Source organism: Pinus tabuliformis, chromosome 8 (assembly GCF_031772625.1).
Source record: "Pinus tabuliformis cultivar Carrire ecotype Pingquan chromosome 8, CPIR1, whole genome shotgun sequence".
Classification (NCBI taxonomy): Eukaryota; Viridiplantae; Streptophyta; class Pinopsida; order Pinales; family Pinaceae; genus Pinus; species Pinus tabuliformis.
Genome location: NC_142294.1, coordinates 1,702,437,440 through 1,702,450,382, shown reverse-complemented (window position 1 = coordinate 1,702,450,382; position 12,943 = coordinate 1,702,437,440). Strand labels below are relative to the sequence as shown.

The window sequence follows — 12,943 nt, the reverse complement described above, 5'->3', positions numbered from 1 at the left end:
GACGTCCAGATTCAAGAACTGTTCCAGCAGGTTGGCCCCGTGGCCAGTGTTCGCATATGCAGAGATGCCATGAGCAAGGCTTCTCTGGGATACGGGTATGTCAATTAAAGGAGCAATCTGGAACAAATCTTTATTTAAAACATTTGGATGATAGCATTGATGATAACAAGTTGAGAGAATTGTTTTCTATTTATGGCACTATCACTTCATGCAAGGTAATGAGGGATTTGCATGGACACAGTAAAGGTTCAGGATTTGTCTCATTCTCATCTCCTCATGAAGCATCCCGAGCTTTGGCAGAAATGGATAAGAAAGTTGTCCTGGGCAAGCCTCTTTATGTTGCTTTGGCTCAACAAAAAGAGGAGAGAAAAAAGAAGCTACAGTCTCGTTTCTCAGAGTTTCCTAATCCAGTTGCCAATATAGAACCAAGAGTTTGTGCGGGTGTCCCTATGTACAATCGAGGAGGTATGGGTATGGAACCCACAATTTGTCTCGGCGTCCCTACCTACAATCGTGGAGGTCCTACATCATATCATCCAATTGGCATGGTGCCTACTCCAAGAGGTCTTACATCATATCATCCAATTCCCATGGTACCAACTCCGAGGGGTCCTACATCATATCATCCAATTGGCATCATACCACCGCCTCCCAGACATCATCCTACATTATATCATCCAGTTGGCATGGTACCAACTACTTTTCCCCGTGTCTCCATGTACAATCGTGGAAGTTAGGGACAAAACCAATCGATGTTTAATGGCCAAAGACCACCTGCATCATATTAGTTTGGTGCTTCTTAGTGTTTATCTAGTTACTTTGCTTCCTTCTTAGTGGTTAGTTATATTTTGATTGTGATATATATATTACTTAGTTCGCTTCATTAATTATGGTCATTGCTCTTAAAAATTGATATTTAAACATGGCCTTGGGACATGGATTTATTTCTTTCATGTAAAGAAAGATAGTGAAGTTATGTTTTTATTTTGCTATCGAAACCTATAGAGATATATTGAGGAATGAGAAAAAATATGGGTTGAGATCACCATTGCATATGCTTGTAATATTATTTATCAATTCATATCAATCTTGCAATAATAAAGAGATACTGATTTTCTAATTAGTAATGTTCATAGCACTCCAACTCGATATTGATTTTAGAATTTGATTTAGTGCTAACTAGAAAGTAGTGCTTTGTTATTAGTTGGTGATTTTCCACACATGGTTTTAGATTTTAATGGTTTTGTGGTTCATGATGATTAAGCCCGTGGTTTTGTACTCTTAGTTAAGGAGTTACACTTTTATTTTATTGTAGGATTTTGCAGTCAACTATGCACATTCCTAGCTTTAAGAATTCTTTGAATTTTTGGATGGCCTTTTGTGTACCATTTTGGTGATTTTCCACACATGGTTTTAGCTTTTAATAGTTTTGTGGTTCATGATGATTAAGCCCGCGGTTTTGTGCTCTTGGTTAAGGAGTTACACTTTTATTTTATTGTACGGTTAAAGGATTTGGCTTCATAGATCACATGCTATAAGCATATCGTCTTGCAACATTGTAAAGAAAAATAAAATCCTTTCTACTCTTCCAATTTTTGGGTTTCTAGGGAAAACTGTCCATGTTAATTTAGGTTAGCTGCAACAACTGTATAAGCTTAAAACCAACATTATATTACAACTATGGTTATTTTGTTTAATTTCTTAGGATGATCGCACCATATTGATGAGCTGTTATTTAAATTTAACTAGGATATATTCAACTAGGATACATTCAACTATGTCTTTTTCATATATTCATATTTCTATTAGGATATATCTTTTTGGAGATGTTTGATTCACATTTCCATTAGGACATATTTTTCTTGATGCAAGTTCTTCAAATGGTGGATCAATATCCTATTGTTTGTGTCGGATGCTACAAGACTGGATTCTTTCATATAGCATTTACACAGACCCCTCTAATATCACAATAATATTCATGCAATGCATTCAAAATCTCTGATAATTCCATGTGAGCTCATGGGTTGGGACTAAATGATGTGGAAGATGGATGATGGAGGCGTGGTAGAATTATGCACATGCACACGGGTGCACAGACATGCACACACACACACACACGAACATGCACAAGGGTGCACACACATGCACATGCACATGCACACACATAGAATGTTTGTGGATATATTTTGAAGACCTAAATTAATTTAAATATGATTTTTTGAAATAGTGAATATGTGCATTTAATTGTAGTCTAGGATTATTGACATTTACACTTTCTTTCTTGCACATAGTAAGATAAAAATTATTGTTGAAATAAAACATTCATGAAGATATGACGCAAAAAATTGCTCTAAGTGAAAATACTTAGCAACACAATGGTAAATAATACTACATCGGTCTCATGCAATCTCGACACAAGATATTAACATGAAAACCTAATTGGAAAAACCGCAAATTATTTTTGGTTTTGATAAAAAATAAAGCTAAGGACTCCACCAAGTCCTCTCTTTCAAGCATCTGTACATACCACAAACTCTTTGTCTATATCTGCAATCTTTAAAACTAGAGCATTTGTTAACAACTACTTCAACTGCTCAAAACTTGTTGCACATTCCCCCGCCCATTCAAATTTCTTACCTTTCCTTTGTACTGATGTGATAGGATGAGAAATGTGAGAGAATTTATTGATGAACCTCCTATAGTAACGTGCTAACCCTATGAATGATATTACCTCATCCACATTTCTAGGAGCTTCCCATTCCATGATAGTTATTATCTACTATGGATCCACTATTATTCCTTCCTTGGAAACAACTTGTCCCAAGTAATGTACCTATGTTTGAAATAAACCACATTTTCTAAGCTTGTCATACAACTAATGGTCTCTTAGTAATCTCAACATTGCTGCTAAATTATCAGCGTGTCCAGATAAGGATGCAACAAACTATTCATCAAGAACATAAAGGTAGTTGGAGAATTAGTCAAACCAAATGGAACCACAATAAACTCATAATGAACATACCTGGTCCAAAAAGTAGTCTTTATATATGTCCTCTTCCTTTATGTGTACCCGACGATATCATGATCTCGAATCAATCATGGAGAACATTTTTTCTCCCTTTTCTCCCTTTTCTCCCTTGGAAATAAATATCTATTCTTGATGGTCACCTTGGTCAACTACCTGTAATCTATGCATAACCTAAGAGTACCATCCTTCTTCTTCACAAAAAATAGACACACCCCAAGGAGATACACTTCAACTGTAACTTCAACTCTACTAGCTCTGGTGTTCTCACTTGTACGATGCCTTTGATGTTGTTATTTCCCCTGGTACCAACTCAATAGAAAAGTTCACTTTTCTATGAGGTGGAAACTCTAAAATATTTGTTGGAAACACATCCTAAAACTGTTGCAATATCGAGTACCCTCTCAATACCTTTGCATCCTCATCCTCCTTACCTATATCGCTAGAAATGTGCACTGCAAATGACACACACCCTTTTCTACGACTGCGCTTTTCCTTCATAGCTATAACTATTTTGGCTGATGTTACCTTTTTCTTACACTTTAAGACTATATGTTCTCCATTATCATCCAAGAACTCAATTGATTGGTCCTATGAAGATACGACCAGGCCATACCCAAGAACATATTGTATGATCCTAACATAAATACACTCAAATGTGCTAATGTAGGCATACCATTGAACTCAATAGCACAAGATCCTACCTAGTTGATATTCTGATCAACTCAGGATACTCTCACATCCCTTGAACGAAACCATGATCAATGATACTCTCCCAACTTTGATTGGACTATCCAACTACCATTGGATGGAGAAATGCTTCCTTTCGTTGAAGCTTCACAATCACTACTCCACACCCATGAAGTCACCTCTCGTCTACTCTATGCAGGCCTTGTTCCATCTATTTTCATACTGGATCCCAAGACACTATGCTAAACTCTAATTCAACTTAGTAATCATGATCTAAGAAGCAAGACTCTTTGCAAATAATAATCAAAATCACCACCAATGATGTTCTATCAACACTAGCAAAATAGTGGTTCAAATAAATGCATAAAATTTTGAATACCATAATCACCAGCAACAAAACTCATAGCCATAAACATTGCCATCAACACAATCTCTTCTCCAACAACTATAAATATGTTCTATTCTGCAACATGCTTCTCATATGATCACTATGAATCCATTTTCACTCAAATATTGAAGCATATATGATCACAACTAGGTCTAAAGCATACTTAGACAATGAAACCTTCTCTAACTCACATACACACACCATCAAAAATGACTCAACACCAAAATGAAGAATATAAACCATGAAGGGTGAATTGCACTTTTGGACTAGGATCAAGAGCACACAAAGTTGATGAAATCAAGGCATCATCATCATTACTTGTGCATTTAAGGTGTTCACACCCACTGGAGGAATATTGCAACCCATTTCAACCTTTTTTAATTAGTATAGAACCTTCTAGGACATTCCAAGTCGAATTACTCCAAAAGAGCACAAGGAATGTGAAATTTTTTTCCTTCTGAGCCTTAGTCACAGGAACAACACTAGCTAATCTCAGTTGGCCACATACATAGGCCTACTTCCCTACAACCGAAAGCTTTTTAATCACCTGCACAAGCTTACATGAGTGTGACTAGGGTAGAGCCTGATGATAAACCTAAAACTTAGCTCAAAATCTCTGCCACCTATTAGATCACCTTCACCAACCATACAGACAAATGCCCCTCATGCAAGCTAAGAAGGATAATAAATTATCACCAAACTACTATGGTTTGTACAAGGTGTTGTAAAAGATTTGTACTATGGCATACAAATTGGAGCTTCCTGCATCTTCCCAAGTGCACCTAGTTTTCCATGTTTCACACTTAAAGAAGGTTATAGGTGACAAACTCTCAGTTCAAGCATTATTGCTAGAACTTGACAAGGAAGGAAAAATCATATTGGAACATGAATCAGTCATGAAAACAAGAACTTGACAGCTACAAATTTCAGAGTATCTCATCAAGTGGAAGAACTTACATGTTGAAGATTCCACATGGGAGGATGAGAATTTTATACAGAAGCATGTAGAACTACTCAAGCATTGAGGACAACAAATTTTTGAAGGAGAAGGTCATGTTAGGTCCCTATAATACTAGCGTATTCCCTCATTGTTATTGTCAGTGTAGCCCCCTTATTATTATTTTTGTGCCCATGTTGTCCCTGTATTGTTATCAGTGTGCCCGATAGAAGCCCACTATTGTTATTGTTGTGCCCTTACATTATTATTGTTATGTCAGCTGTGATTATATTGTGACCCCTTTGAATCCTATATATATTAAGGAGTTTTTTTCATTTGAATCATCGAATAATTTATCATTTATGTAATGTAAAGGAGGTTTCCCCCTTAAAGAGGATAATTTTTAAGGCGTTTATCTATTTATTTGTGAGTTGGTTACATAACATGATTTTTGGCCTTGAAGTTGTAAGGTACAACAAGCTTCCCATCATTGATTTGCATGCAGTCCGATTTACCAGCAGTGTCACATCTTAATTGGACAACTGGTAGCCTATAGTCATAGGTGTTCTTACTGGCTTGCAATATTCCAACCCAAATTTCTTCAGAGTTTCCTTAAGATAATTGGATTTGGATATAAACACTCCTTGTGGAGACTGACCATTTTACAAACACAAGAACAAGGACAGATCTCCAATCATGGACACTTCGAATCATTTTTGCATACATTTTGTAAATTGATGCCCCAATTTCTCCATGTCATTGCCAAATATTATATCATTACACAACTACTATTAGTAGATGGTCACCTTTAGACTTCCATTTAAGTTACTATCAACCGTGCCTTTTGTAAAACCTTGTTGCTGAAGGTATTTTTCTAGCCTTTCATACCAAGCTCTGGGGCTCTATTTCAGTCCATACAAAGCCTTATTTAATTTTCATACAAAGCCTTCATATGTGGTGAGTATAAATCCTTCTCGCTGCTCAATGTAAACTTATCCTTCTAAATGTCCATTGAGAAATGTCGACTTCACATCCATATGATATACCTTGATATTTTTATGGGTGGAAAGCAAAAGAAAGATCCTAATATCTTCCATTCATGCTACTGTGCAAAGGTTTCTTCGAAATCTACCCATTTTATTTTGGGCATACTCTTTGCAAAACAATCGAGCCTTGTTCCTTATTACTTGACCCTGTTCATCCAATTTATTTTTGAAAACCCATTTGGTTCCAATAACATTTTTCTTTCTAGGCCTTCGAACAAGCTCCTGAGTGTCATTATTTTCAATCTAATCAAGTTCTTCATTCATAGCTTTCACCTAGAACTTGTCTTCACTTGATTGGCTTAGATTCTTGGGTTCTATCTATAATAATAGAGACAAAATTGCATAACTTCTATTGCCAACAAGTTTTCTTCTAGTTTGGACACCATGTCTTTGATCTCCAAGTATGTCACTCTCAAGATTTTCTTTCTATACATACCTGGAAGGTTTCTTTGCCCTTGGAGCTATGGCTACTTCCTCACCTTCACTATCTGAATATGTTTCTTCTAGATCCATGGACCTCATAGCTGAACTTTCTTCATCATCTAAGTTCATATTTATTTTAGATGACTTAGGTTGTGAACCTATTTCATTTACTATCACGTCAATGCAATCCTCAATATTCTTGGTCTACCTATTGGAACACTTATATCCTTTACTTTGAGTAGAGTACCTAAGAAATATTCCTTCATTAGTACGAGAGTAAAAATTTCTAGGATTCTTATCATTCCTTTTCATGAAGCACTTGCTTACAAACACCTTCAGATGTTTAATAGATGCATATCTTCCCTTCAACAGCTCATAGGGATATTTATTACTATAGACCTGAGTTGAGTTATATTTGACAGATAGGCTGTTGCTTGTGCTGCTTATCCCCAGAAGATGTGAGACACACCAACTTCATTCAACATTTCTCTGGCCATTTGATGGATTTTTCTGTTCTTCCTTTCCACTACTCCATTCTGTTGTGGAGTTCTAGCCATTGAGTACTGCCTCTTGATGTCATGCTCTTTGCAGAATTCCTCAAACTCCCTTGAGGTTTACTCTCCTCCTCTGTCTGATGTTAGGCATTTTATATTCAAGTCTTTCTCATTTTTCTACTTGATCTTTAAATTTTTTGAAGTGATTAAATGCCTCTAGATTTTGTTTTAATAGCACAATCCAAGTGGCCTTGGTAATTTCATCGATGAGAAACATAAAATACCTTTCTCCTTTTAGGGATTTTGCTTTATGTTCACCACAAATGTCTTGGTGAATGAGCTTCAGAGGTTTGGATAAGGATAACTTTTTTGTCTTTAAATGAGTCATATTCTACTTTCTAAACTAAAATGACTTACAGATTGAGTTATCGAGCCTTTACAGTCTTAGTAGTCCTCTCATGGCTCCCATCTTCCTAGATTTTATCAAACCTTCAAAATTAATATGCCCATGCCTCTTGTTCCACAATCATGCTTCACTTGGTTTTCTTAAATAGTAGTTGACCCTAGAGTTGTCAAACATATATACATTATTGTGGGTTTTGATTTATTTTCCCATGAGTTTTCCATTCTTCATCTTGTGGATCTCACAACCTATATATCGAATGGTCACATCATAGCCATTATCAAACATTTGGCTAGCACTAAGCAGATTATGCTTGATACCTTCTACATACAACACATTTTGTGGTTTTGTTTTTTTATCAAGATTCACTACGTCTTTACCCTTGATTCTTGCTAGAGCATTGTTTCCAAAGGTGAATTTATTTCCTCTGTCCTTTTCTTTTAGTGACAACAAATTTCTTTTTTCCCCAGTCATATGTTTGAAACAATGACTATCCACATGCCATTTGTTTTCTTCATTATAAGTTGATAAAGCAAGTCCACATTGCATGCTCCTTTTAGTATTTTGTTTTTAGCTCCTCTTATCCTGTTGGATAGCCGACTGTCTAACATTTTGGAACTTAGACTGATATTCAAACATGCTTCTACACTCACTTGCTTTGTGACAAAAATTATTACATTTAAAGAATTTTACTTCGCTTAACAAGGGAGAGGAGACATTTCGATCTCTGAGAGGAGAGTTTTGAGTTCTATAACTCTGATAATTTTTATATCTAGGATTTTCAATTCTTTCAACTTTGATCCTTCTACAATCAACAAATTTATGTCCAAAGTTATGAAATTTATAATAATGACCATAAAATAAATAGGAGTGCATGGGATTCTGTATGAAAGTATCATGGTTGTCTGGCTGATTGATTCGTCTTCCATTGATGGTGTCCTATTTTCCTCGATGCTCTTTTCTCTTCCTTGATTCTTCCTTGAAGATTCTTTGCATAGCTTCATGGTTCTTCAAATCTTTTCGACTTGAAGTTGGTATTGTCCATAGAGAATTATTGTGTCTGTGAGTATCCCAGACCTGTTTTGAGTCCTGAGGGCCTTTGGCTATTTATAATCTGATCTAGTTTTCTTGTGCCTTCTAAAAAAATTTTGTTTAAAACCTTCTCGGTCTTTATTCCCTCGAGATTAGTTCTTAAATAAACAAACTCTACTTTAAGACTTTGACAGTTATCTTACCATTCCTGGATCAAGTCTTGTAAAACCTCTTTTCTAGCTAGCCTCTTCCAGTTTAACTTTCAAGGATAGAATATCATTTTTTCATGTCTGTGAGATCGTTTCCCTTTTTAACTTGAGAAGATCCCATTTTAAATGCTTGTTTTCCTCTTCTAGTATCTCACGAGTTCCTTGTTTTTCTTCTACTAGAAGGACTAAACTATTTGTTGAGTGATTTAATTGCAAGTTAAATCCCTGTCATTAATTTTCAACCTGGGGTTCATGAACTGATGAGGTATACCTGTACCATATGTGCTAGGTGGTTATTTATCATAATAGATTATTCTAATGCAATTAAAACTAATTACAAAACAAATTAAATCAATCTAATCCAAAGTAAATGAAACCAAACATAAAGAAATTGAAATCACACTTGCATAAAGGAAATCACACTTGCTTGAAATTTAAATCACACAACACTTGCATAAATGAAAATCACACCACACTTCCATAATCGAAGTCGCACTTGTTGAATTTAAATCACACAATAGTTGCATAAATGAAATCACACCTGTTAAATTGAAATCACACTCACACCTGCTAAAATGAAATCACACTTGCTGAAAGGAAAAGCACACCTGCATAATATGAAAACACACTTGCTGAAAATAAACGAAATCAAGCTATATTATGTTACCAATATGTACAAATATGTGGAAATTATGGTTGATGGGGACCCTCCATTCCTCAGCAAGCACACTGAACAACTATCACATCTTGGAGATAAAAGTGGTAGTATGTATTTCATAAAATGAGTTAAAAGATATTACAAAAATTCTCTATCATCACTTCAAAAATCACATCTTGGATGGAACTTGGAACCTCCAACTAGCAACTAACACTAACATTAACAAATCCACAACTACTACGTAACAACCAATACCTAACAACCCTCTGTATGAAGGGTGCACTCCTATTTATATAGAAATGGAGGATAACTATTCAATAAATATAGATCCTTAGATCTCTCATAAATCCACATTTATCTCTTGTGGTTACAACCAATCTCCTAAAAATATAAGATAAAAATACTTTCGAAATTCTCTCATGCATGATTTGTTTCCTTTGAATGTGCATAGTTAATGATCCACATCTTCTACAATTATTCCACAAATCTTCATGAGTTGTAATTTTAACTTCTAATTTGTGGTTGGGTGGCCAAATAAGACCCTTATAGAATGTCGAAGTAGGCCTACAATATCACAAAACTCATAACACTTTAAGATATATATGAAAACATGTTAATTTCCTAATATGTAATCACAAATTCTCTTAAAATACTTAAAATAAATGACTTGGAAAATAATGATGATAAACACGTGTGATTATGAAAATGGTTACTTAATGTAAGTTCATGGAGCTATACAGTTACAAAATGATGGTAAAATGATGGAAATGAAAGTGAAAGTGGGTGACATTTTGGAGGCCCAACATACCCCCACTCCAAAGATGTCGCATGTCCTCCTACAACTATTGCATTGATTGTCTTAATCATAAGTTGATATTCTTGAAACATTTTGCTTATATATGAGCTTTGGCTTTGGATTACTGACCATTAATGAATGACATTAACCAACACATGACTACTCACCATTCATGTCAATGAGAGTCAAGATGCCTAAGTACAAGATTCGACGGGTCAAGACTTGTTAGAAGGGAGGAATTAATGAATCTTCCATCATTTAACATGAGGATAAAATAATAATTTGAAGGACTATAGATAGAAAAACTTCATTGAAGAAAGGTTTATTTGATAGGAAGGAAAAGGAAAATGGGGTGACTTGAATTTGTAAGGGAGTTGAATGACTTTATTTTTGGGTTAAGGGTGAGTGAAAATGAGGTAGGAAAATATGAAGATTGGAAAGGTAAATGAGTTTTTGGTAGTATGGAGATGGATAGTTATGGATCAACTACGGGCTTAGAATGAGTATAAATGGTAAAATTAGTATATCTTTAGTAGCAATGGTGTAATGGATCTGATTTCACATGGAATGATCATGCTCTTCTGAAAGACACTTGGTCTTTAAAAGGAACTCATGCATATAGTGATCTTCTTTCATCTTCCTGGAACCTGCAAAAACTTAGCAATTTTTGCAATAAAATGTAAGACTATCGAGAGAGGGAGAGAGATGATATTCATCTGATATATACACAAAAAATCAGAAATAGTACTAATAAAACAAATTCAAGGATGAAATATTAAATGCACTTTTACCTAATTGGAAAGTAGTATCATGGATCACCTGTTATTGTTTTGTTCATGACTTCTTCATTGTGTTTCTAACTAATTTTGATCTTGAGGCCTCTTCTCCATACACTTAATCCTTCATCAATAGACCGTAAACAAAATTTGCATAAGCTACTGAAGTGTGTCGATTCTGCAGCTACCAAAAATATGGATCGTTGCACTGCCTTGTCGCTTTTAAAACTTGCAATTAGACTCAAATGGTGGTTTGTCAATTATCACAGTTGGATTTTTAATATTTGTAGGTTTCTGTGAAATTTGAAGCCTGTAATTGTGTTTTTCCTTTTTCTCTAGTGCTCCACCATTGTCCATGATCTCATGGATCAAGGAAATGCTCAAAATTCATAATGATTGGATCAGTTTGAAACCAGGTCCAGAGCGTATATCCCACTTCTCTGAATCCAACACAATTTGTTTCATTGAAATCCGACTTCGGATGCTCTTGGAATGAAGTTCTGTTCATTTTCGGAAATAGCTAAAACAAATGAATTTTGAGTTGCACGAATGCCTAGTCAGCAGTCCGTACGCTGACTGGGTCATGACTTGGCAAGCTGATTGGACCTTCATTAGCCAATGAGTGGTTGAAACTTGGCTTTGTTTGATTCGTTGACACATGGCTATCTTTTATGGGCTATGGTTTTTTTCTGGAGGGTCAACGAGGGAGTGCCACATGTGCCAAACAATGGTTGCCACGTGGCATCCTCGTGGTGGAATAAAATTTTCATGTGAGGCCGAACAACCTCCACAGGAATCGAAACCAAGACCTCATATAAACCAACAAAGTTCCTCTACCAATCCACCTACCATATGTTTCTTGTTTAATATAGTTTTGAATGTATATTTAATTTTCATGGGTGTGCCATTTTGGAAAAGGGGTTAGGATAATACCTAGCCCTTGGCCCTCTAGTGCCTCAGAACCATAGGTGAGGGCCAAGGGGTGGGCCTTAGCTGAGCTCATGGTCAAAGTCCCATTCCAAAAAATTAAGGTTCCAACATAGAAATGAAAGGGGGCTAGCCCGAAGGCAGATGGTGCCATCTAACCACATGCATAGCAGAGGAATGGTGCCAGAAATCCATTGGTCCTCGACACATGATCTTGGTCCTCGACACATTTTGTGTATACTACCAAGGACATTCTATAATATTCTTAAGAGGTTAAATCTCTATAGACATAATAGTTATTAATAATTAAATTAAAATTCAAAATCTAAAAGCCTTATTCCAAAATAGACATAATATAAATTAACAAACTCAATATAGGCATAGTATAAACATAATATAAGCTAACAAACTCAATATAGGCATAGTATAAACATAATATAAGCTAAAAAACTTAATATGTACATAGTATAAACATAATATAAGCTAACAAACTTAATACATACATAGTATAGACATAATATAAATTAATAAACTCTTTAATTCAAATTCTTAGTGAAAAAAAAATCATAATTTAATTCAAAATTTTACCAATTAAAACCACAAAAGAAACACAATTCACATACACAAAATTATTATAATTTAATTCAAAGTTTTACCAATTAAAACCATAAAACAAACACAATTCATATACACAACTGTATACTATGGTCTTTTATTAAATTATGTATTTCATCTATTAAATAATAAAATAATTATAGTCTCTTTATTATATTTAATACATATTATTTAGTTTACTTAATTACATCCTCCTTAAACTTTGACGTGTCCAACCACTACTACTCAACTCCTCACCTCATTTAGTACACGAGAGAGAAGCTGGAGAAAAAATTTCCTCACCTCATTTAGTAAAATCTTTGGGGCCAAAAGCTTCCCAAAATGGGGAGGTGTGATCTGAATTGGATCATTATATTTTTTTCATCCATCTCAATGAATTTGGAGTGGAAAAAGTGGAGGAATCATCTCATGGGATTGTTTTTACCAGCAGGACCTAGTTTGGAAAAACGGTATCTGACACCTCTTGGGAGTGTTTTAAGGCTCAAATGATGTTTTTTGAGGGTAAATTGATTTTGATATTTAGC

The 12,943-nt window shown here is 35.1% G+C and overlaps 1 protein-coding gene across 1 annotated transcript in view; it reads left to right on the top strand.

Moving 5' to 3' along the window:
• The window catches only part of LOC149242804 (polyadenylate-binding protein 2-like), a 76,056-nt gene extending 75,319 nt beyond the window's left edge, over positions 1-737 (top strand). The window contains exon 4 of the mRNA XM_089371020.1: positions 111-737. Coding sequence (XP_089227146.1) covers positions 111-737 — 627 coding nt within the window. The remainder of the gene's footprint in view (positions 1-110) is intronic.
• The last annotated feature ends 12,206 nt before the right edge of the window (positions 738-12,943 follow it).